The following is a 21,351-nucleotide window of genomic DNA, read 5'->3' as shown; positions in this document are numbered from 1 at the left end:
GCTTCCAAGTGTACTGCAATATTCATTTGAAAACTAAGTAAAAAAGGAAGAGGAATAAACTCCGACCTAGGGAGAGATGGTGGGAAATCTTCCCATTTCTTAGGTTCTCATTTACATGTAAGTCACTTCTTTCTGGCTCCTGCAATTTAAATTCACTTTTATTCTGATAAAGCCTTCAATTCTGTTTGAATAAAAGAGTCTTGCAAGTCTGGGGAAAATGGCAATTTGTGTATGCTGTGCTGCCAATGAGTGCCTCTTCTTTTTCCAGCATCTTATTGTTATTCTCTGATAAAATGTATATGCAGGTACATGCACATTCACTTTCTCTCAGAGAACATTTTAAATGAATCATTTAAAAGTACTTCAGGATCATTTTGGGATTTACTTCAGAAAGAGGCTTAGCAGACGTAGGCTCCATGTTAAAAGCCAAGGAGGCTTGAGACACCAGACACATTACTGGTCTTTACTGGTTCCGTCCTGGCTGACAGGTTTGTCTCTACTGGGATTTTCTCACCTCTTGATTTCTTAAATCAGGTGTTCATGGGTAACTAATATTGACTGGGCACAAAAGGATTTGAGGGTAAAGAATGGACTACAAGTGAAATTATATAAAGTGATACCATTGGGGAAGCAAAGGCTCTGGGCTGTACTACAGGAACGTTGTCAGCAGGACAGCAGTAGTTACCTTTACCCACCTCAACTGTCCTGGAACCTGTGTTCTAGCACGAGAGACAAGTCTGAGCTAAGTCAACAAAACAATAACACAACAAGAAGTCTGGAAAATATGACAATGTAGTGAAAGCTGAAGATAATAAGAGGTGGGATTAAAGTATTCCTATATATAATAATTTACCTTAACAAAATGTAGTAAACAGTGGGTATATGGAATAAAAGCAAAATCATCCCAAATCTTAAACAGAATTAGATTTCCAAATATTAGAAAATATTTTGCAATGATTAAGATACAGGTAACTGTGGCATTCTGTGGGCTCCCCATCAGCAATGACACTACTGATACCCTTTGCTTCAGACATTTTCTTAAATACCTTATGACTCAACATACTTCTCACACAGAAACAAAAGCAGCGCATTTACTTGACCGTTAAACACTGTTGCAAAAATATTAACCAAAGCTAAGTCAGCCTAACACAAGGGTATGGAGTAGTCAAGAGCTCTGCCAGATCAAGATGAAAAATCACAGAGAGCCTGAAATGTGTTTTTATAAAGTGAAGCTAGCTGTGACATAACTGGAATCATTGTGCAAAGGGCTGATCACTTAGACTTATTCTTTGATACTGCATAAAGCCTTTTAGTAATCTTTTGGTGAAATCAAAATATTGTCAGGAATAAAGAGGAGTATGTGTTACAGTTACTCTTATGAAAATTAATTTTGCAGTTCTAATCAAGGTGTCTTAAGGCTGTGCAGAGATCTGCCAGACAGAAAAGCCAAGACAGTAAAATGGACTGTCCATACCTAATTTTACCCTTTCAATATAGTCTAAACTGTGAGACAAAAACATATAAAAAAAGGACTACCAGTGTAGTATTAAGAAATGCGGCAATTTTAACAAATCATCCCATGATACCATGAAAACATGTCTGATGACATCTCCTGAAAAGCAGGCTTTGCAACTTTAAAAAAAGTTAAAAGTTAAAAGGTTAAAAAAAGAATGAAAAATTTTATGTATTTTTGGGTCATTTTTTTTTTTTTGTGAGGGTTTTGGGTTTTGTTTCCTTTTTTATGGAAAGGAAAGGACGAAAAAGTTAGGTGTTTCTTTGTAAAAAACCTTATATGAATGACTGCATCTAAATGCTTTCCACAAACAAGAGGATGTAATAACAAGGAGTGATTTATTTGTTCAAGGTTAACACATTTGCTCCTAATATCGAGTTTTTCTGCTGGAATTTTTCTCAAGGCCATGCACCTGTATTTTCTGTGGCAATGTCTACTGATCCTTTTTTGCCTCTTGTTGGCTGCCTTTTGACAAACAGGGCCTCCCTGCTCTCTTGTATCTTTATTTCAGTGCTTGTGTTTGGAAGTAAAAGTCCTGCTATATGATTCCAGAGCTGCTTCCTTCAATTTCTAACATAGGGTCTGGCAGGACATCACTGCGCATTGAATTCAAAAGCATTGATTTTTTTTTTTTCCTATTATGTTCTGTACTTAATTATTACAAATGTTGCTTCATTAACAATTATTTATAATTTAATTAGTAGTACAGAGTCATTACTTCAATTAATCACATTTTTTCAGTAATTTTCTGTATTGACTATGTGAAAATTCTTATTAGAGGTGTGAAAAAATTACTTTGAATTAATTATTTTAGCTTCAGAATAAAAAGAAATACAAACAGAAATAAACGCGTATAAATTACATTGTCATTTTATAGTTTCCAGTTGGCTAGAAACTTAAAATGCAACCCTTTCCCCCAGAAACAGCAAACCAAAAACAGCAGTTGCCAGAAAGAAGAGACTAATCTCCACACATATAAATATGCTTTAGAGGTCAGAGTAATTTAGGAGGTTGCTGATAACTTCTTTAATAAGATATTAATGAAACTTTTATTTCAGTATCCTTAACAAGGCAATTCACATAAAAATCTCTTTTCATTTCAACTCACTTTAATAGTTCATGAACCACTTAGATTGTTTTTCACTGGAAATTCCTAAGAAAATTTGATGGTCTCCCCAAAATAATTATACAACATTATTATTGCAGGGCAAGGACGACATTGCCCCTGCAAGACTCATTTTTACCCTACTGGGAATTGCTGGCACGTACCATAAAGGTGTAGTGGCTTCAAGAGAATAAGGATATCAGGCTGGGCTTCTTTTCTAAATTACTATACATCCAGTACAAAGGATATAAAATTCTGCTGTCTTTGGAATCTTAGCTTAAGCAGTTGCTACCTACTGCTGCTTTTAGCATGTTGCACCAAGGTCTACCCCATCCCATTCAAGAAAAATCTTTCATGCTGCTAGATCACAGAATTAGAAATCTCAGTTAAAAGGCAGACTTTATTTCAGAAATTTAAGGTATCAAATCCAGATAATGAACTATAAGTAAAGCATTGATTAATTGCTTCAGGTAGATTGACAGATCTGTTTTCTCTTTTTTTGACTTTTTTTTTTTTTTTAGTAATGTGGAAATAATGTACTAAGCCTCTACCCTCACATAAATTGAAGTATTCAAAAACTATGAATACTAGTCTTAGAGTTTCAAAATAGGTTTAATTTTCCCTTTTGTGATTATCTAAAATCATACTTGAAATATTGACTCTAGCTTATTTTGTCCACTGATCTTGCACAAAAGACATTTTGAAAACAACTGCAGCCCTGTCAGCTTATAATTTTCAATTTGCAGCCTGAACTTTAAGGTTCTTGTTCAATAATTTTTTTCATCTACTTTGAGAAGGCCAGTCTCAGCACTGTTATATTTCTAAATGAGTTGGGCCAATAACATTATATTGCACAGGTTGCTGCTTTGGAAAAATTTCAGGGAAACCATGCTTGGCTCACATTTTTTCCCTTTGTCCTTCAGTTCTCTCAAGAAACTGTAATTTTCAACTTGAAGGTAAAACAAACATCCCCAAAACCCCAACCCATTCCAAAGCACTAATTTTTTCAAAGGAACCTGGCACATCCCAGGAATACTTTCATCCTTGTTTTCTCATTAGGTGGTTGTAGCCATCTCAGGATCTCAACATTTTTTACTTCCTCAAACCCAACCAATTCTGCCTAAGTGGTAGTTGAATCCACAGAAAGAGATTTTTAGGTTTTGTTAGGCTTTAGGTTTTCTCCATTCCTGCCATCCACACAAAAATGCCTTTAGTGAAAGGCTTGTAACACCACATAGAACAACACTGATTATATCTGGCTTCTGTATTCAGTAATTCCCCTTCATTCCCTGCACTTTTAGGAGATGTTACAGTGGTGGTCATTTATGCTGCCAGAGAATTACATTTCTAAGGTTTCTACTGCAATATTGTGTGGTTGAGACTGATGGTGTTCCATAATTTTCTTTTTCTACCAGCTACTTATAAAATTCATTCAGTTATCATATTTTGTTGATTGATACATTGGGGAGTCATGTGTCTGGAATCCAGACCTCCCAGAGCAACTTCTGTCAGCTGTTGTCCACATAGAAAGTTGGATACCCAGTGAATTCTGGGGCAGACTTGGAGAATGTGAGTAAAAAGACATACCTTTTTTTAAATTTCACTGGTGACATGTTGCTGGACTCTTCACTGCTGGTTGGACCACAACCTATTTTCATCTTGCTAAAGTTTCTGTAAAGTCTGCAGTCTTCTACAGAAGGGGCTTATTTGTTCTTTCTGCAGACAAAAAAATAAATCTTCTTTTTAAGGGGGGATGGTTTTTGCTCTTTATTCCTTCACTTTCTTCAATGAAATTGGGTGAAATATGATCCACTCAAAAGTAGATACGGTGAAAATGCTCATTTTTCTCAAGCTTCATGGCACTGTATATCCTTTTCAACATACCTCTGCAAAGTGGCAGCACCATGATTCTATACACTTTTATCAGCCTTTATTACATAAATCTACACAATTTCATTTTTTTTCCTTTATTCTTCTCTCCTGTTCACTCGAATCATTATAACAAGTTTTCAGCATTGTTTCTGCAGAAACATGAAGCGATTTTTTTTTGACTGCTGTCTTATGAATCTTTATTGCATCTCTTTTGAGTTCCCCAGTGATTATTTCTATATCAATAATATCAAGTTCTTCCATCTTATCGCTATATCAGAGTTGCTTATTGTTCCAGGGAAAGCTCTATGATATATAATACTTGACACATTTTTTTCATTTATTTATAAGAAATTATTAGAATAATTTCATGTCTGTCTTTTATGTGCCCTGAAGGGCTCCAACTAAAACAAATTATAAACCTTATTGTGGTTGACATGAGTTTTGTACATATTTCTTGTATCTGCTACTTTCACTGCCTGATTTTAAGTACAGGCAAGTACATAAATTGGCTGTTTTAACAGCCAATTTAGGTGTTTACTAATATATATCTGTTTACTAATATATACCTGCATTTCTACTTTTTGCCACTTCTTTCAATTCTTGGTAACCTCTTTCCCAATATCTCTCAAGAGACACATTTTTTTTTTGAGGCTTTCTGGGCTGAGTAACCAGGTGCTGTTTGGATGTCCACAAACGATAATGTGACTTTAGTCATTCTGAACACAGCACTCACAAAATATGTGAATTGGTGAGCAGTTATTTGATTTTAACTTTACTATTTGGTCTAGTCATCACTGAGGTCTGCTGTAAAGGTGACTGTTTGCAATCAAAGGGACAATTAGATAATTTGTTTGGAATTATTTAAGGTAAAGTATGTAAATATGCCATTGGTTAGCTAATAAAAGATCTTCCTGTGAACTTTTTATTAATTAAAAAAAAAAAATACAGCTGAACTTTCATTTTGCAAATAAAAGGGGTCCTGATACTTTAGACAGAGAGTAGGATTTGCAAGTGGCAAAATTATGTTATCATAACCCTCAGTAGTAATATTCTTTTGGCAGACAGGTAAGGTAAAAGGTGATGTGACAGACAGTAAATGAAAAGTCATGTTGGTTAGTAAGGATTAGCAAACATTGTGGAAAACTCTAGAATGACCTAGAAAAGCAGCATTATTGTGCAAAGAAGTCCAAGAAAATGTTTGGTTTGAATTTGTGGCCACATTTGATATGGAGATCTTTCACCCTTTCTAAACTCTGTGCACTTTCATCTGGATTTTCAATTACTTTTAACATTTTAAGGAGAGCATTGTGTCATTATGGACAGCATAATTAAGAAGTGTATTTATTGTTGAATATGAAATTCACTTTACACTGTATTATTTCAAAAAGAAGGGGATGTAAAAAACTATAACTATCTGACCAAAGAAAAAGAAAAGGCAAGGAAAGGAATTCATTAGTGTTATGAATGAGTGAAGTCATCACCATTGCATTAGGAGAGAATACAAAAAGTTCAGGGTGATTTCAGATGGGAAGATGCTGAAGATGCAGAGGAGATTTAACTAGAGGGGACAGAGTAGAATCACACAGAGGAAACATGATCCCAGGGAAACTGAATCAGTGGTGCCATTTGTACCTTCCAATAACAAAGCAAAGGAGCTTTGCATAATTGCTTTCAGCCATTAAACAGTAGCTTCATAATGTTCAAAAGAAAATCCCTTCCCTTTCTGTAATGAAAAATTAACTTGTGAAATGCAATGGTGCAAGAAATTGAGCAAATAGCTTAGTGTGATGCAAGGATGGATTTCAGTGCCAAGAGGGAATAAGAAAAGGCTGTGCAATCACACAGAGTAAAGTAAACAACAGAGGTCATCAATCCTAATGCTTCTAGCCATAGCCATTCATGTACCTGCTATTCATTTTGTTCATTATTACTACAGCTGTGCTTTGGGGAAACCATCACAACATTGGTGAGATCACCACAGGAGATTAAAAACTACCTCCTGAACAAGATCCTGATCTGTGTGTTACCACATGCCATCTCCTAAATTTCCAACAGTGGAGGCCACTAAGCTGAAACCACCACGGAGTCCCCGGCTCTGCTCATGCTGTAATGAACTCTTTACCTGTCTTTCCCATGCTTCTCGCAGGGGACACTGCCTTTGGGAATAGCCAGGCAAATTACAGCAGTGGCTCTGTCAAACTGATTTATTGATTGCACTTAGGAGTTGTAATATAGGGCATTTAATAATTTCTACAATATCATAACACACTGCCTGTGATTGTCATTTATTCCTTCTCAGCAGAGAAATTTACACAGTGCGCGAGCATGACATGGCCCAGGGTACTAAAAAGGTGAGAAAATAAACAATGTGTATCTCAAAAATATTTAATTCTTAAAGGAATAAACCAAACCCACAGCCAGAGGAACAGTTCTATTGCACCCAAGATTGAATTCTGACCTTTCCTGTCAGCAGCAGGCTGCTGAGCAGAGTTGTACACTGCTCATGGGAGGCCAGCCAAGCCCTGCTGCATCCACAAGAACTCCTTAGGAGCAGTCAAAGAGCTTGTGCGGTGATAGGTTGCAATCTGTTGCCTTCTCTGTTTTGGATCAAGTTTCTTGAGAGCTCTGGGATGGATTTTTTTGAACTCTCGGGAATATGAGAGTGAATAAAGCACAATTCTGTGCTTGATCATGGACTGATCCCCTGCTAAGTGGTGTGACACTTCTGTGGGCTGAGGCAAAGGGAAAAACAGATGCTAGCTTCTCTGTGGTGGAAGCTGGTTCTATCTATGTGTCTGAAGAGCCCCACCACCTCCCAAGTCTCCCTCCCAAAACCCAGGGTCTGTGAAGGTCCCTGTTTGTCAGCCAAATTGCATGTAAGAAAGGGTCCTTGCTCAGTCACATTAACGTCAGGGACAAAGTATTCATTTGGTAAGGGTGCCTGCAATATGAATGAGTGCATGTAGGAGGAGGTTTGTAGCACAGACTTGAATGCAGAGTGTGTAATTCGTGGGCTATTGGTTGCTATGGAGTCCAACTGAAGTGGAAAGTGACAGCAAAAAAAAAACCTCATAATACTTTTATGTACAAGAACCTCTCTTTAGCAGAAACATAACAAGGGAAATTTTTTATATCTTCAAGGAAGTCACTGAGAGGCAATTTTTGCATGATAAAAAAAAAAAAAATTGAAGTAATTTTTTTTTCTCAGGCTTGTACATTTAGTCTTCACTGTCTGTGCAGAGGCTTCCAGCTCATTCTAAGCAGGAATTCAAAGCCAGCCAGATATCTGTGTGTGAATGGCCTTCATTCAGTGACAAACCAAGCCATGCATTTTTAACATTAGAAATGTGAAATACAGTTCAGGTCTCAGCTTAGTCTATGCTATTCTTTGTATCCAACGCATTACTGGACTAAGCACTTCTGAAGAAAAAAGACAGTACACCTATCTATCCAGTGTGTAGTCCTGGATGTAAAGTTACTTGTGAATTTTATTTATAGAATGACACAGATGCTGTGGGGAGAAACTTGCTATCTTTTCGTTGCAAAACAGGGGAGGTTCTTGTTTGAAGCTGGCATACTGGAACAACCAAAGATAGCTACACTGGATGCGACAGAAGAATTAATTTGGAGCTCTGACATTAACTTAAGGCAATCTGTGTTTTAATCAGTAGGAGTTTCCTGTGCATGTATTCTGTTTTGACAGAGAAATAAATTAAAAAAAAAAAAAAGTAGGTAATTTAGCTTGGGCAAGAAGGGTTAATACAAAATAAAAAAAACTACCCTTATATTGTTGTGTAATATTTTTTCTGGTTTGCAAGTCAATGAATTATTCATGTTTTTTGCAGCTAACAAGTTTATATGGCTTTGAATTATTCCATGAAGGAAGCTACCTACAGCAGGCCAAAATATTCTTTGTGAATATTTCTTGCTAATGCAACCTATTTCCTCTGTGAATTGCAGGCAAGCCTAGCTAATTTCTGCACATACATGCTCTATTCAGACCTCAGACAGAGGAGACAAGCCCTTTTCAGTGCATGACTCAGCTGTGAGCTCCTCTGTTTGACTGTTCATCTTCTCGAGTGCAGGATTAGTCAAGTGAGTCACCTTGTCCATTTGTGATTCTTCATTTTGAACTTATTCTTCCTGATTATTCTTTAGCCAAGGGGCTGCCTTGCATTGTGCATGGTTCATATGAGAGACCTTTCCTCACCGAAAGTGATAAGCTGTGAAGATCAGGTCTTCCAGCAGCTAGGGTGATTTCCATTTCCCTCTGATGCCAGAGAAGCAGGGTAGTTACTCAGGATCATGAGTTTGAATCAAGACATGAATCCTCAAGGACTGTGTGTTAACAATTTCTGGTACTGATTTCAGTAGGGGTGGGTGAGGTTTAATTTTCTAAAATAAATAGGCACATTAAAAAAACACAGAGGTTTTCCAATATTACAATAATAGAAGATGGGGGCTTTCTTATCAGTACTTCATGAGCAGAAAGGAGAATTAAATCTGATGAAATAAATGACTTAGTATGATTTATGAACATTTTTTCAAAGCCCACTATTGACTGGATTCCAGGGGATTTGCTTTATTCATATTTTATGAATAACATAGGTTGGGTGTGTTTGGGAACAATTAAAAATGTGCCTTCCTGGGCTCTCCTTGTCCACCTGCATGGATCTGTTGTGTTGCTCATGTCTCCCTTTCTAAGCTTTTCATAGAATCATGGTATCATTTAGGCTGGAAAAGTCCTTTAAGATCAAGTCCAACTGTTAAACCAGCTTTGCCAAATCCACCACTAAGCCATGCCCCTTAGTGCCACATCTACACATCTTCACATGTCTCCAGGGCAACCCTTTCAGTGAAAAAGCTTTTCCTGCTATCCAATCTAAACCTCTCCTGGAACAAATTAAGGCCATTTCCCCTTGTCCTGTCTGAGAGAAGAGACTGACCCTCACCTTGACACCTTTTTTCAGGTAGTTGTAGAGGATGGTAAGATCTCCCATGAGCTATCTTTTCTCCAGGCTAAATGCCTTCATCTCCCTCAGCCAGTTCTCACAAGACTTGTGGTCCAGACACTTCACCAGATTCTTACCCTTCTATAGTCCTGCTCCACACCTCAGTGTCCTTGTAGTGAGGGGCCCAAAACTAAACACAGGATTTGAGATGTAACCAGCTTCTTGAACTTGAATTAGGTCAAATAATTTGGGGCAACCTGAAGATGTGTTTCTGATCCTTCTGTCTGCTTCCTCTTCTGTGTTTTATTCCCAGTGGGAATCCTCCTTGCAGGGCACTGTCAGTTCTCCCCACTTAGAAGCAAAATATGCATTTTTGCTCTCTTGGTGATTTTTTGTGTATGGAGGGAACAAAGCGAGATGTGGTTTCTTACCTGATTTGCATCTATGCCATGTTTGCAGCTAGCCAAATGTTACAGAGCTTTGGCCATCTTTTTTTGTCTTAGAGGAGAGAGGATCTTATTGCATATTAACTTAGGAATGTTAAGCTGAATTATCTGCAACTGCCAAGATAGCGGCACTGGTCCAAACTTTTTGAGTCTGCTGTCTTGTGGGACAGTCAGGATTTGTAGCGACGTTTGTTTTTTGCTTACTACCAGACAATCTTAATGGCTTCAGCTGCCAGTACTTCTGTACATTTGTACTTTTAACTATCTGAATAATCCAATTAATTTCACTAGCATGCCCAAAACAGAGCCTGTGCTTAGCTATTCAGAAAGATTAATGTCAAAAGCCTTTACTGATTCTCCAAAATGTATCACTTTTTTCCGTATGTCTTAGTTGACCCTATATTTTCCAACAGTCCCTCAGCTTTGTTATCTATGGATCTCTTCAAAATGACTGGTGGCAGATACATGCAAATAGATCATTTAATTTCCTTGCAATGTCTTTATCCTCATTAATTGTTCCCATTGCACCCTGGTACTCCACTGAGCCTTATGGTTCTCTCACAGCCTGCTTACACCTCTTATAATTAAGCAATTTCTTCTTATTTATTTTCATGTTATGCCTTTGGCTAATCTCCCCACCAAATCCCTCAGCTAAACCATCTTCATCTTTTGTCTTACATTATTGTTCCTTACCACTAGCTTATGTTGGGCTAACTTCCCATTTTCCAAAGGGTATTTGAAGAGCCTCTTTTGTGGTACCTTTCCATTCAGCCAAGGCAGATAAGCATACTCTCTCTCCCTCCTCCTTTTTCTCTTTCTGGGGCTTGTGCAAATCTTCTGTAACTCATTAGTGGCTCACTTCAGTAGGCTCCATGCTGAATCCTTACAGAACCTTACACATTTCCCTTTGTGTAATTGTAATTTATTTCACTTTTTTTCTGTGTGAGAGGGTTAAACCAGTGAAGAGAGGGGTTGGAGGAGGGGAAGTGAACATTAAGCAAAGGAACAAAAGAGATGGACTAATAAAAAGTGGTCCTGTGTTCATGCATAGAAAATTATTTGGATGCAAATCAGTCACACAGCTGAATGATTTGTCTCAAAGCCCCAAGACTAGAGACCAGAGGGCTTCAGCCTCAAGTGGCACTCTGTCTGATTTCTATCCAAGCTTTGCATTCACGGAACAGTGTGTCTGCAAACAGCCCACCTGGAGGACTTGTGTGCTGCTTTCATGTCTCCCTGTACTCATCAGAAAAACGTCTTTGTGTTCACTCTGTGTTATTTCCTACATCATGTCTTCAAATTGCAAATACATAGAAAGGGGAGGGATGTAGGCAGGGACAGACAGATTAGTTGCAAACTAAGGAAACTGAGTGCCATATCTCCCAGGTAAATAATTGCTACTGAAAGTACAGGGAAGTACAGGTGAGTAATTGCTTGATAAATTGGCAATTTATGCAGACACTCAAACAAAGACTGGAATTCCTCAGCACAGAGTCCGAGGGGAAGATTTTGCATTGAAATACTTCAATTGTCATTTAGAGTTTGAGTGGATTACAGAAGATGTCTTGTATCCACCATTTCCAGACAGCCCCACTGGAATCATTACACAGACTTTAAAATCATCAGTGCTAGCAGGATCATGAATATAAGTTTAAATGTAGTTTTAAGAAAACTTTCCATGAATGAAGGATGAAACCTTTTTTTTTGTCCCAATGTGGCCATGTTTTCAAACCTTTGTTAATATAAAACTTTCAGTTCATTCTAAGTTTTGCAGCTGTGGGATTGAGGTCATGATTATTCCGTCTTCCCCAATGTAGCCAGTCAATGATATAATTTTTAATTGATGCCAACAAGAGTGCAAAGAAGGCTGGCATGTATGTGAGGACACTTTTGGAGCCACTGCACATCTGGGATCTTCCATGGGGCAGTTCTTGGGGAAGGCTGACCACCCTGAAGGAGGATTCTAGGGTAGTGTAGGATATATTAAGTAGATATGATGTAGGGGTATGTTCTGGTTTAGGGCAAATTTGGGAGGAAACTTCCAAAAGGGTCCCTCTAGAAAGCAGATTCAAACAGCATCTACCCCAACTGGTTTGGGGAAAGATATCCTTGGAGAAAAGTGGAAAAAATCTGTTTATTTAATAAGCAAAGTGTTCACAAGCGTAAAAAAATTAAATAATATTAAAAAAAATAAAACCTCTTGCTGTTCTGAAGAGATGGCAAATTCAGAAAATCCTTGCTGTGGGGTGTAGCTGGGCTCTCTCAGTCTCCCATCAGTCCCTCCAGCACTGGAAAATGTCTCATCTCAGGCCCCAGTGGGCCACAGATGAGAGCTCCTGGTGTTTGTCTGGGTTTTCAGTCCAGAACAGGGCTGACCAGTTCCAAGAAAAAGAAAAGCCAAGGTCTGGGGAACTTCTCTGCCTCAGCTAGCTGAAAAAAACCTAACTAACTAACTAAAAGCAAAGGAGATCTCTCTCCTGCTGTCAGTGCTGCAGACAGCACAGTCTGGGAAGGGATGCAGAGGAGTGAGGGCAGCTTCTGAAAACAAACTGTGCACTTCTTTTCACCCTTTGCTCTCAGAATCTGTCTTAAAGGTGCAGAACTTAACATCCAGCATGAATAGAACAGATGATTTGGGACACAAGCATCATAAAGTCACCCTAGGACAGGGTGTATTTGTTTTCATTCACTACTGAAAGTGTGGTCACCTGACGCTGCTGCTTGAAAGTCATCTATTTCAGCTAAGCAGTAGGTCATATATCACAGTTTTTCAAAATAAACTCAGAGTAAAAGTACATGCCAGTTGCCAACCCAATCAGTATGCCTTCACCTGATGATGCTAAGGAAATACTCCTTCATTTTAGCTGTTTTGCAGAGCTTCCCCATAGGATTTGAAAAGGTCAGGGTTGTCCTGTGACTGTAAATGAGGGAGGGGTGGCTTGGTATGCAGCAAGAACAATATTAGGTATCTTCAAGCTCAATTTATTGCCCCAGCATTATATGTCAGAGAAGCTTCTAACTTTTGCAGAAAGGCAGAGTGCAGAAGCAGCTTTTTCAAGTGATCAGGTCTTTAGAGAAGGAATGTATATTTCCACTCAAAACCTGCTAAGAGAAAAAAGAAAGAGAACACTTCACCATTTACTTTTAATAAAAATTTACCATGTTCTGATGCCATTCAGGGGTACAGGTCATGGGTAGAGAACTTTGTTTTAACTGCACATCTGTTTTTTCTGTCAGGCAGAATTTGAAACAATGCTCTTGAAGGTTTGGGTGGATTTGTTTTAAATTAATTAAAAAAGCAGCAAATAACTAAATTAATATCTCCATGGGAGAATATGGTATGAACCTTCCCTGTAAAAGACCTCAGACCTCATGAAAACTTGAGAATTATGCTGAAATAAAGCAGATTGCACTAGCAGTATATTACAATTTCATTTTACACAAATTTAAGCTGCACTTTCTGAAGCTTTCCTTGCTTGTTTCTCTCTAACAGAATGTATTGTTTGTAAATCATCTAATGAGAAGGACAGGTGAGGAGAGCACCTAATTCAGCTTACTTGGGTATAAGCATGGACAAGTCATTAAAGTGTCCAAATCCCACTTTTGTGGAAGTATTGAGAAAATGGAAGTAGTGAGCAGAGGTCCACCAGCAGAGGCACCCAGGCTTCCCAGTACAGGCTTTCACATTAAAGAAAACATTTCAGCATTTTCTTCTCTTTTACTTATATGCTTCAGGCCCTCCAAGGTTTTTAATTAATCTCCCACAGCTGAGGGAAGCCTTGTGGCCAGCCTACTGATAATTAATAAAGAGTTCTCGTTTTGAGTGGATGCAGCCATTTTTCGTATTGCATTTGGTTTGCAAAAATAAGGCAATGTCAAACTATATTGGGTAAAGCCTTGGATCATTCCCTACACCCAAGCAGGAAGGCACAGAACCTAGTTGTAATGATATTTTTATACTAATATTGTACTGATTTATTTCCTTTTCTGAAAATAAGGGAAACAAAAAACTAGTAAGAAGAAGGGAAGCAAACTGGTAAAGTATATCCAAACGAGCAAGGATTTAAATTGATAGCTTGAATTTGATTCATTTCATCACAGACAAATAGTTTCCCAATGCAGCTTAGCTAAAATCTATTGTGAGGACTGCTAGCAAAATTGAGGAGATCTCATTCAGTGTTTATTTTATCCATCAGTGAGCAGAATTTAGCCCACCAAGCAGTTTTAGAGCAGGCGCTCTTTAAGGACACCTCTGAAACAACTCTTTTTCAGGATAATTCTACCAGAATAAATCCCTGTCCCTCACTCATGCCCCACCCACAGCAAAACTGAGTATCTTGAGGTTTGAAAATAACTGCAACCATTGATTTCTTTTTTCTGCTTTTGCTTTAGGAACTCCTTCATAGATATCCTTCGGGCTATTCTGCTTTCCTTGGAAGTACTCATTGAAGATCAGGAGCTTCAGATAAATGGCTTCATTCTAATTATAGACTGGAGCAACTTCTCCTTCAAGCAAGCCTCCAAGCTGACACCATCTATCCTCAAACTGGCCATTGAAGGGTTACAGGTAGGTGGAGGGTGGCACGTGTACCTGCAACTTTTATTGCTGCAGACAGTGATTTTTGCTTCATTAGGCACTGGGCAAAGTGAAGGGAGGAGAAGATAATCCAGAATGCTTTAATGTTCTATCCACTTGCAGCACAGATCGATTTTCAGACATCTCATTTTGTCTGTCTTTCACTTTTATTTCAGCTGTAAATCAATGTAGCCAGCATGTGCGTTACTTACCACAGCATTAAGAGGGAGGGTTAGAGATTTGATGTTTAATCCATCAGAGAATTTGGGGGGATTAGAACCCAGCAGTGCCTGCCTTCTGGAGTGCGCAGTCCACATGCAAGCACATGTGTATGCAGAGGGAAGGTAACAGGAGATGAGAGCAGATCCCTCAGCAGATGGAAGAGTGCTGTTGTGTTCATGAGGACGCATTTGAGTTGGACAGAAATGGGCAAGAGGGAGGACAGGCTCCCTGTTGTGCCCTCATTCTGACTGCCTTCATTTGTCACACAGGATCCTGTTACTTTATGGCTCAGACTGTTTAGGGGCTGCACATCCACTTGGTGCTTGCAGATAAATGGGAGCAAGCTAAAACCACGTGCTGTTACTGGGTTAGGTGGAGAGTGAGGACCAGGCAACTGGGGCCTGATGGGCCAACCTGAGGATGGGGCAACCTGAGCATGAGGATAAACTGCAGTGCTCAGAGAGGACTTTGGCCCCATCCACTAAAGTCTGAGCCCATTTCTGATGTTAGACCTGAGATGGACTTTTAAGTCTGAAATAGTTTTACATAACCTTACTATTTGAGGGCATTAGGTAGAATCCAAGGACTATAGAGGTTGGAAAGAGTGCTGGAGATAATTTTGTCTGACTCCCTGCTCAAAGCAGGGATGACTTCAATCTTTTACCTGCTTGCTTAAGGACCACATGTTTTCATGCTGCTACATATTTAAAAGGAGATATAAGTAATTGCTTTTTTCTTGCTTAGTACTTACCAGATATCCTGTTGTCATAAACACATCAAGTAAAATTCTTTCTGGTGTGTGCATTTTTATTTTAACTTATGAAGGAACAATTTTTTGACTAGTAAATTATCTACAAGTAGATCTTGATTGTGTCTGCTTTGTTTTATTATTCAAAAATGAGGCAGAAAAATCTGCCAATAATTTTAAGCCCGTGTTCCCTTTTGTGAGGAATTTTCATCTATTCTAACAAAATAGAAAGTCAAGCTGTGTAATTAGTCCTTAGGACAATACCTTATCTTCTCCTGCAGATACTATCATTTCATTCAGAATAACATTCTGTGGTTAAAAAAACCCTTCTAGTCAGAAGGAAGATAAAGCCAAGTAACATTCATAAGTAGATCAAATTCTAGCAAAGCATCCTTGTGCCTGTCCAAATTTTGCTTTTTCATCTATTCAGTAAGAGGCCAGTCCAGCCTTAACCCCATTTGATTTCTGGCCATGGCACTGCCAGGTTGTCTGCCTCCAGTTTATTTGCATTTGTTGCCAAAAGTACTGGAAGTACTGAAGCTGGGGAGTACCAAATTTGATCTTATAATTCTGTCATTAGCTTGACATCCTGTGGTGTGCAATTTAAGAAGGCTGTCTTTCTTGAGGTGCATTTAATTTCATATTTGAAGTCAAGTTACTGTTGTCTTCTCCAGGATTAGTAAAAATATGACTCCCTGAAAGTACAAATTGGGATAATGTGCCCTAAACTTAGCTAACCACTGGCTTCTGAGCAGTAGGAGTAGTAGGAGTTGTGAATGCTGCATTCCTTTTTACCAGTTTTAGAAGCAACTCATTCATGCTGATACAACACATATTTAGCATACAATGATGGTGGGGATTTTTTAGTTTGGGTTTTTTTTTGGCTTTCACCATTGCTGTAGAAGTACCTTCATTGAGACTTTGTTCTATTACTATTTTAAAAGAATTTGTGCCGTCCTAATGTAAAATTTATGTGAAATGTAGTCGAAATGCAGACGAGACCTACATACTTTAGAAAAAGTGTCACTGCACTGGAAGTCACTGAAAGTAAAAAAGTCAGGTCCTGTCCCATGAGATGATGATGTCCAGAAAAAAAAGAAAAAAAAGCAGATTGTTTCAGTTCCTTGTTTTTCTCATAGCTAAGGCACTGTGCAAGTACAAATCCTCAGCCAGGCAGATTACATGGCTATCTCAGTCCTCCTTTCTATGAAGAGATTTTGGGTTATATTAAATCCTGTGTAAGTCTAATTAAGTGGATGGAAGGAAAATAATTCTCTCTTACAATTTCTCCTGGAGCTGGACCCATATGTTGCTATTTGTGAAACTTTTAGGCTCTCCCTGTGTAATGGCAATTTTAATGCCATAGCAGAACAATTTTCCTATAATTTTTTAACTCTTATTCAGTGTCTTAAACCATCACTTTCTGACATATAGAATTAATTAAAAAAAACAACAAATAATATTAAATAAGGCATTTGGGTTTTTTTCTTACTTTTAAAATGCTTTCATCCAATTAATCTTTTGGCAATTCAATGTTTTTGCATTTGCCTTCAATTTATTTTTCCTCAAACTGCTGCTACAATGCATTACCACTAAAGTGCAGACAGGAAGCATTATAAAGGTGCATATATTAATTCATCTTGAGTTGTAAAAGAAACACTAGTCAAATCTAGTGGACTTGGCTGCAGAAATTAATATATTGCTATTATATATGCTGCTCAGTTCCAAACACTATAAAATCTGTAAATACTTAGAAAGATGACATAGGAGTTACATCACCACATTGCTGAATGCACATTTTGCTCAATACTACTTCTTGTTCTGTATAGATTTCTTTATATATTTTGTCACACAAGACAGTTCATTGTACCTCAGTCATGTTATTTAATGACATAAAAATAGCCTTATGCCTCCACTTCAAACAACAGTAGTTCAGGTGCTAAATAAGTATTTGTACTGTGTGGCAATTCTCATCATGTCACAGCAGTGTGGGGACAAATGTCTTTGTAGTGCCTAAGCCACCTCTGATAAACAAGCTCTGCTGTTTTAGCAAAAGACAATTGTCACTGTATGCTTTGAGCTGATGCTGTACTCCTTCCTAGACCTTACAGATCTCTGGAATTTTAACACATTAAGCACAAGATTTTCACGTGGATGGAAAGGTGGGGAAAGAGTTGTGTCTAAAACAAATCTATTTTGCCAATGATTTTCTAAGTTTTCAATTCTAATCTTTACTCTTTTAATGTGAAAAGCTTTTCCCCTTCACAGCATGTCTTTGCCTCTGTTTTCTTAGTCTGTGAAGTTACAGTTCTTCGTGTGTCATGCTGAGCTTATAATTATCTTATGATGGTAGACAAAATTTAATTGTGGCTTAAGTTAACCAGAGACTAATCTTTTGGCACTTTGCATAACAGAATAGAAACATCAGAGTCCAATATCAAAGGTCAGAAATCCACGTTACAATAGTGATGCAGGTGAAGCATATAAGAAATGGCCACTTCTCCGTATGCAGGATGTTTGCTACTGACCACTGCATCCAAAGACCTCTAATAATTCTGGAAACCGAGGCTGAACTGTTACAGTGAAAACAGCCTCCATGTCCAGTGAAGCCCAGACATTTTTTTTATTTATGGTTGGTTAAATAACCAACTGGCTGGTTGGTTTCTGCTCTGAGGATGTAGTTGGTTGGCCTCCAGACAGGACTTTTGATTTTTTGGTATACCAGTGAGCATAAAGAATCACTCTTTGTCCCTGCTTTATCCAACACCAGAGCTATCTTCGTGAAAGTGCATGCAAGTAGCAATTTAGAAATTCTCCCAGCTAGTACTCTGAATTGAAATCAAATAACTTCTCAATAGCATCCAGAAATCTTCCAAAACCTTCAAAACCTTCAGAAAGTTTGACCTTGCCTGCCATTTCTTTGGTGAAAGCCAAGACAGAAGGCCATGGTCTACCAAGACCCAGCTAAGTGGCTTATGACACAAATCACCAGGCTGGATTTAAAACTGACCTGAAGCTCAGGTTTGCACTCCAGAGTACTGCTTTACCTAGCAGGTAACTGGCCCCAAGGCTGTCTCAAAGTAGTGAAACAAGAAAGGGTGAATGGTTATTTCCCAGCTCTATTCTTTCTTTCTCTGATAGTTGTGTCACATGCCGGTGTACTCAAATGTGATTACAGTGACTCTTAAGAAATAAACCATATTCCTACTTTTGGCAATGATGAATCACTGCAGGAGTGATCTTTAGGGTTCAATAGGGCTTTGATTCGAATTCTACAATAATTGCATCGAATAGCAGTAACAAGAGGGATCAACCCAGATCTGCAAATAGGAATTTGTCTCCAGATCTTCATTGGCAATAACTTGACAGATGATTTGACCAACAAAGGACATTGGGAGAGCCATTAAATCTCTCTCGTTCTTTTAAGCTATTTTCAGTTTATCATAATCCAGCAAAAATTTGAAGCTGGTATTTCCGTGAGGAAAGGAAAATGAAAGGAAATCAATGATGCTTACCGTAAGAATACTTTGATCAGATACTGGTATAGATAAAAATCTTTGAAAAAAAATCTTCAAATAAGGGAAAATGGTCTAAGATTCTCTTAGAAAATTGTCAAAGTTACATTTGCTAATGCTACAGAATATCATTAATGTTTAGATGAAATCAGAAAATCAAGCTAACAGGTTCGTTTAGATATTATTGGAGATTATCCTACTTCAAAATCTAAAATGAGATCCCAGATTGTGAAAAACTCAACCTGTTTAGAATTATATGAAGCTTTTTGATCTTTAACACTAGAAATAGATTTTAAAAGTCTTTTTTAAAATTTTCCTTCTACTGTAATTTTGTAGGATTAAGAAACTTAATGTCACTTAAATAATAGCAGAAAATCACTTGTCTCTTGACACTGCCTTATACAATCAAATATTTTTCATGTTGTGCTTCAGAAGGAAGAGCTATAATATTTTTTAAATGTTCGAAAGTGAAGAAGAATGTAGTTCTTGAAGGAAAAAAATGAAGTTCAATATTATGCCAAAGATGTAATATTTTTTAGGCTTGTGTTTCAAAATCTTACTGAAAAATATAAGCTTTTAGAACTGATGAAAGTTTTCAACTCAAAACCACTTTTTTTCTGGAATTATGCTGTATTTTCAGAATAGCATTATTACAGTGGAATAATTTCCAAAATTATCTGGAAGTATGTTTGTTTCAATAATTTTCATCTGGTAATCAAAATACTTAATAATCTAATTCATTATGAGTGGTAAGCATTTGATTTTTGCCTTAATTGTTTTTTGAAGTTTTAAATCAAGTGAAGGTAATGGAACAGTATTTCAGGTCAGCATGACCTGGGTTAATGGGCATAATTTAATATTTGTTATGGTCAAACTGGGCATCTGAACAGAATCCAGACAGTCCTCAAGCATTTGGAGAACTTCACCGAGCCCTCTGCTCTGAAAACCTGATGCCTCCTTCATCAGCCCGGGCAATGGAACAAGGAACTGACTCTTCCTTCCATGCTTAAACATATTTGTACTCTGAAACTCAAGGTAAATGTGATCTCTTTGTCCGAATAAGTGCTTCCAGTGGAACTCCTTATGAGTCATGTGAAGGATGTAGGGTGTAAGATGCCTGCATAGTGAGTATAAGACAAAACTCTTCTTTCCACAGAGTTTCTGAACATAACATTGATGCTACTTGAAAATTTAGAGTGAATCACAATTCTCATTGTAACAAGCTGAGGAACACTCAGCTTTTCTGTAGAAATCTGTAGTGTAAGGTTAAGCCTGCCTGTACTATAAATATCCTATGATGCTATTATGTCTCCACTGGTACTTATAACAGGTCGTATTAATAGAAAGACAGAACTCTCTGTCACCGCTTACTGAAGACAGAACAAATAAAATCCTCAGTGACAGAAGCTAGGCAAGGAAAACCATATATAGGCTCATGTATCCACTGCGTTGCACAAGGACAAGCCAAAAAACCTTAGCACCTCATATAATAAGCCCCTAAATGTAGATTTAACAATTTATGTCTGGGAGACTGACTGCGGATTCAAAAGTTTCTCATTCCATTGTTTAGCTTCTCCTCAGTTTTTCATGTTGATAAAAGTGAGCAGAGAGCTGAGGCCAGCTGCTGGGACAGTGCAACTGGCTGTGGATCTGTGCAGATCTGAAGAGAAACGATCTGTGGCAGCTCAGAATCTGTCCCTCTTTCCTTTCCCCTGTTAGAAAGAAACCTACCTGAAGACATTTTTTGCATATTTATGTCCAGAATTTAAAGACCTGCAAAAAATTAGGGAAATGCTTATATTTTTGATTTTTGCAAAAGCCTTGTCATTATTTCCCCCAGGATAGGGAAACTGAAGAAAAGGGGATATTCTAGGCTGGGTCCTTGAGGATGGACAACTGTAGCCTTAGTAGTGTCCTACCAGAAGACAAGAGCTTTCCTCAGAATGTAAAAGCAGGGTGTTCCTTCATTGTAATCAGAGTGTGTTCAAGTGTCCAAAAGGCATGTTGCAGCTTCCCAAAGAAGAATCCTTGTCAGTAACTCTAGAAAGATCTGCTAGTAGCTCAAGCTAATGTTCATAGAGGCAATTTGAGCTGTATAAACATGGGTTGACCTACAGAAGGGGACCTACAAATCTGTGAAAGAAATAGAGACCTCCTCCCAGTAAGAATGATTGAACTATTCCTAAAATGAGATAGCTTCAAGTTCTAATGATCTTCAGCAACGGGAAAGTTCCTAATGATCAGAATTTATCAGATGCTGTAAGATGCAATTGGATCTTGTGAACACATGTAACAAAAACACTTTCTTGATTTCAGGTCCACTGCTCATATGAGACATCAGACTGCATATTTACACAAGTATTTGAGTGAAATAATTTGCAATATGTACACACAAATAGCAT

At 37.9% G+C, this 21,351-nt stretch overlaps 1 protein-coding gene across 1 annotated transcript in view; it reads left to right on the top strand.

The window, feature by feature from the left end:
* Positions 1-21,351, top strand: part of CLVS1 (clavesin 1) — an 89,168-nt gene that overhangs the window by 9,243 nt on the left and 58,574 nt on the right. The window contains exon 2 of the mRNA XM_023920999.2: positions 14,281-14,455. Coding sequence (XP_023776767.1) covers positions 14,281-14,455 — 175 coding nt within the window. The remainder of the gene's footprint in view (positions 1-14,280; positions 14,456-21,351) is intronic.

Source organism: Cyanistes caeruleus, chromosome 1 (assembly GCF_971803275.1).
Source record: "Cyanistes caeruleus chromosome 1, bCyaCae1.hap1.1, whole genome shotgun sequence".
Taxonomy (NCBI): Eukaryota; Metazoa; Chordata; class Aves; order Passeriformes; family Paridae; genus Cyanistes; species Cyanistes caeruleus.
The sequence above is the reverse complement of the archived record's forward strand: the minus strand, read 5'-3'. Positions and strand labels throughout refer to the sequence as shown.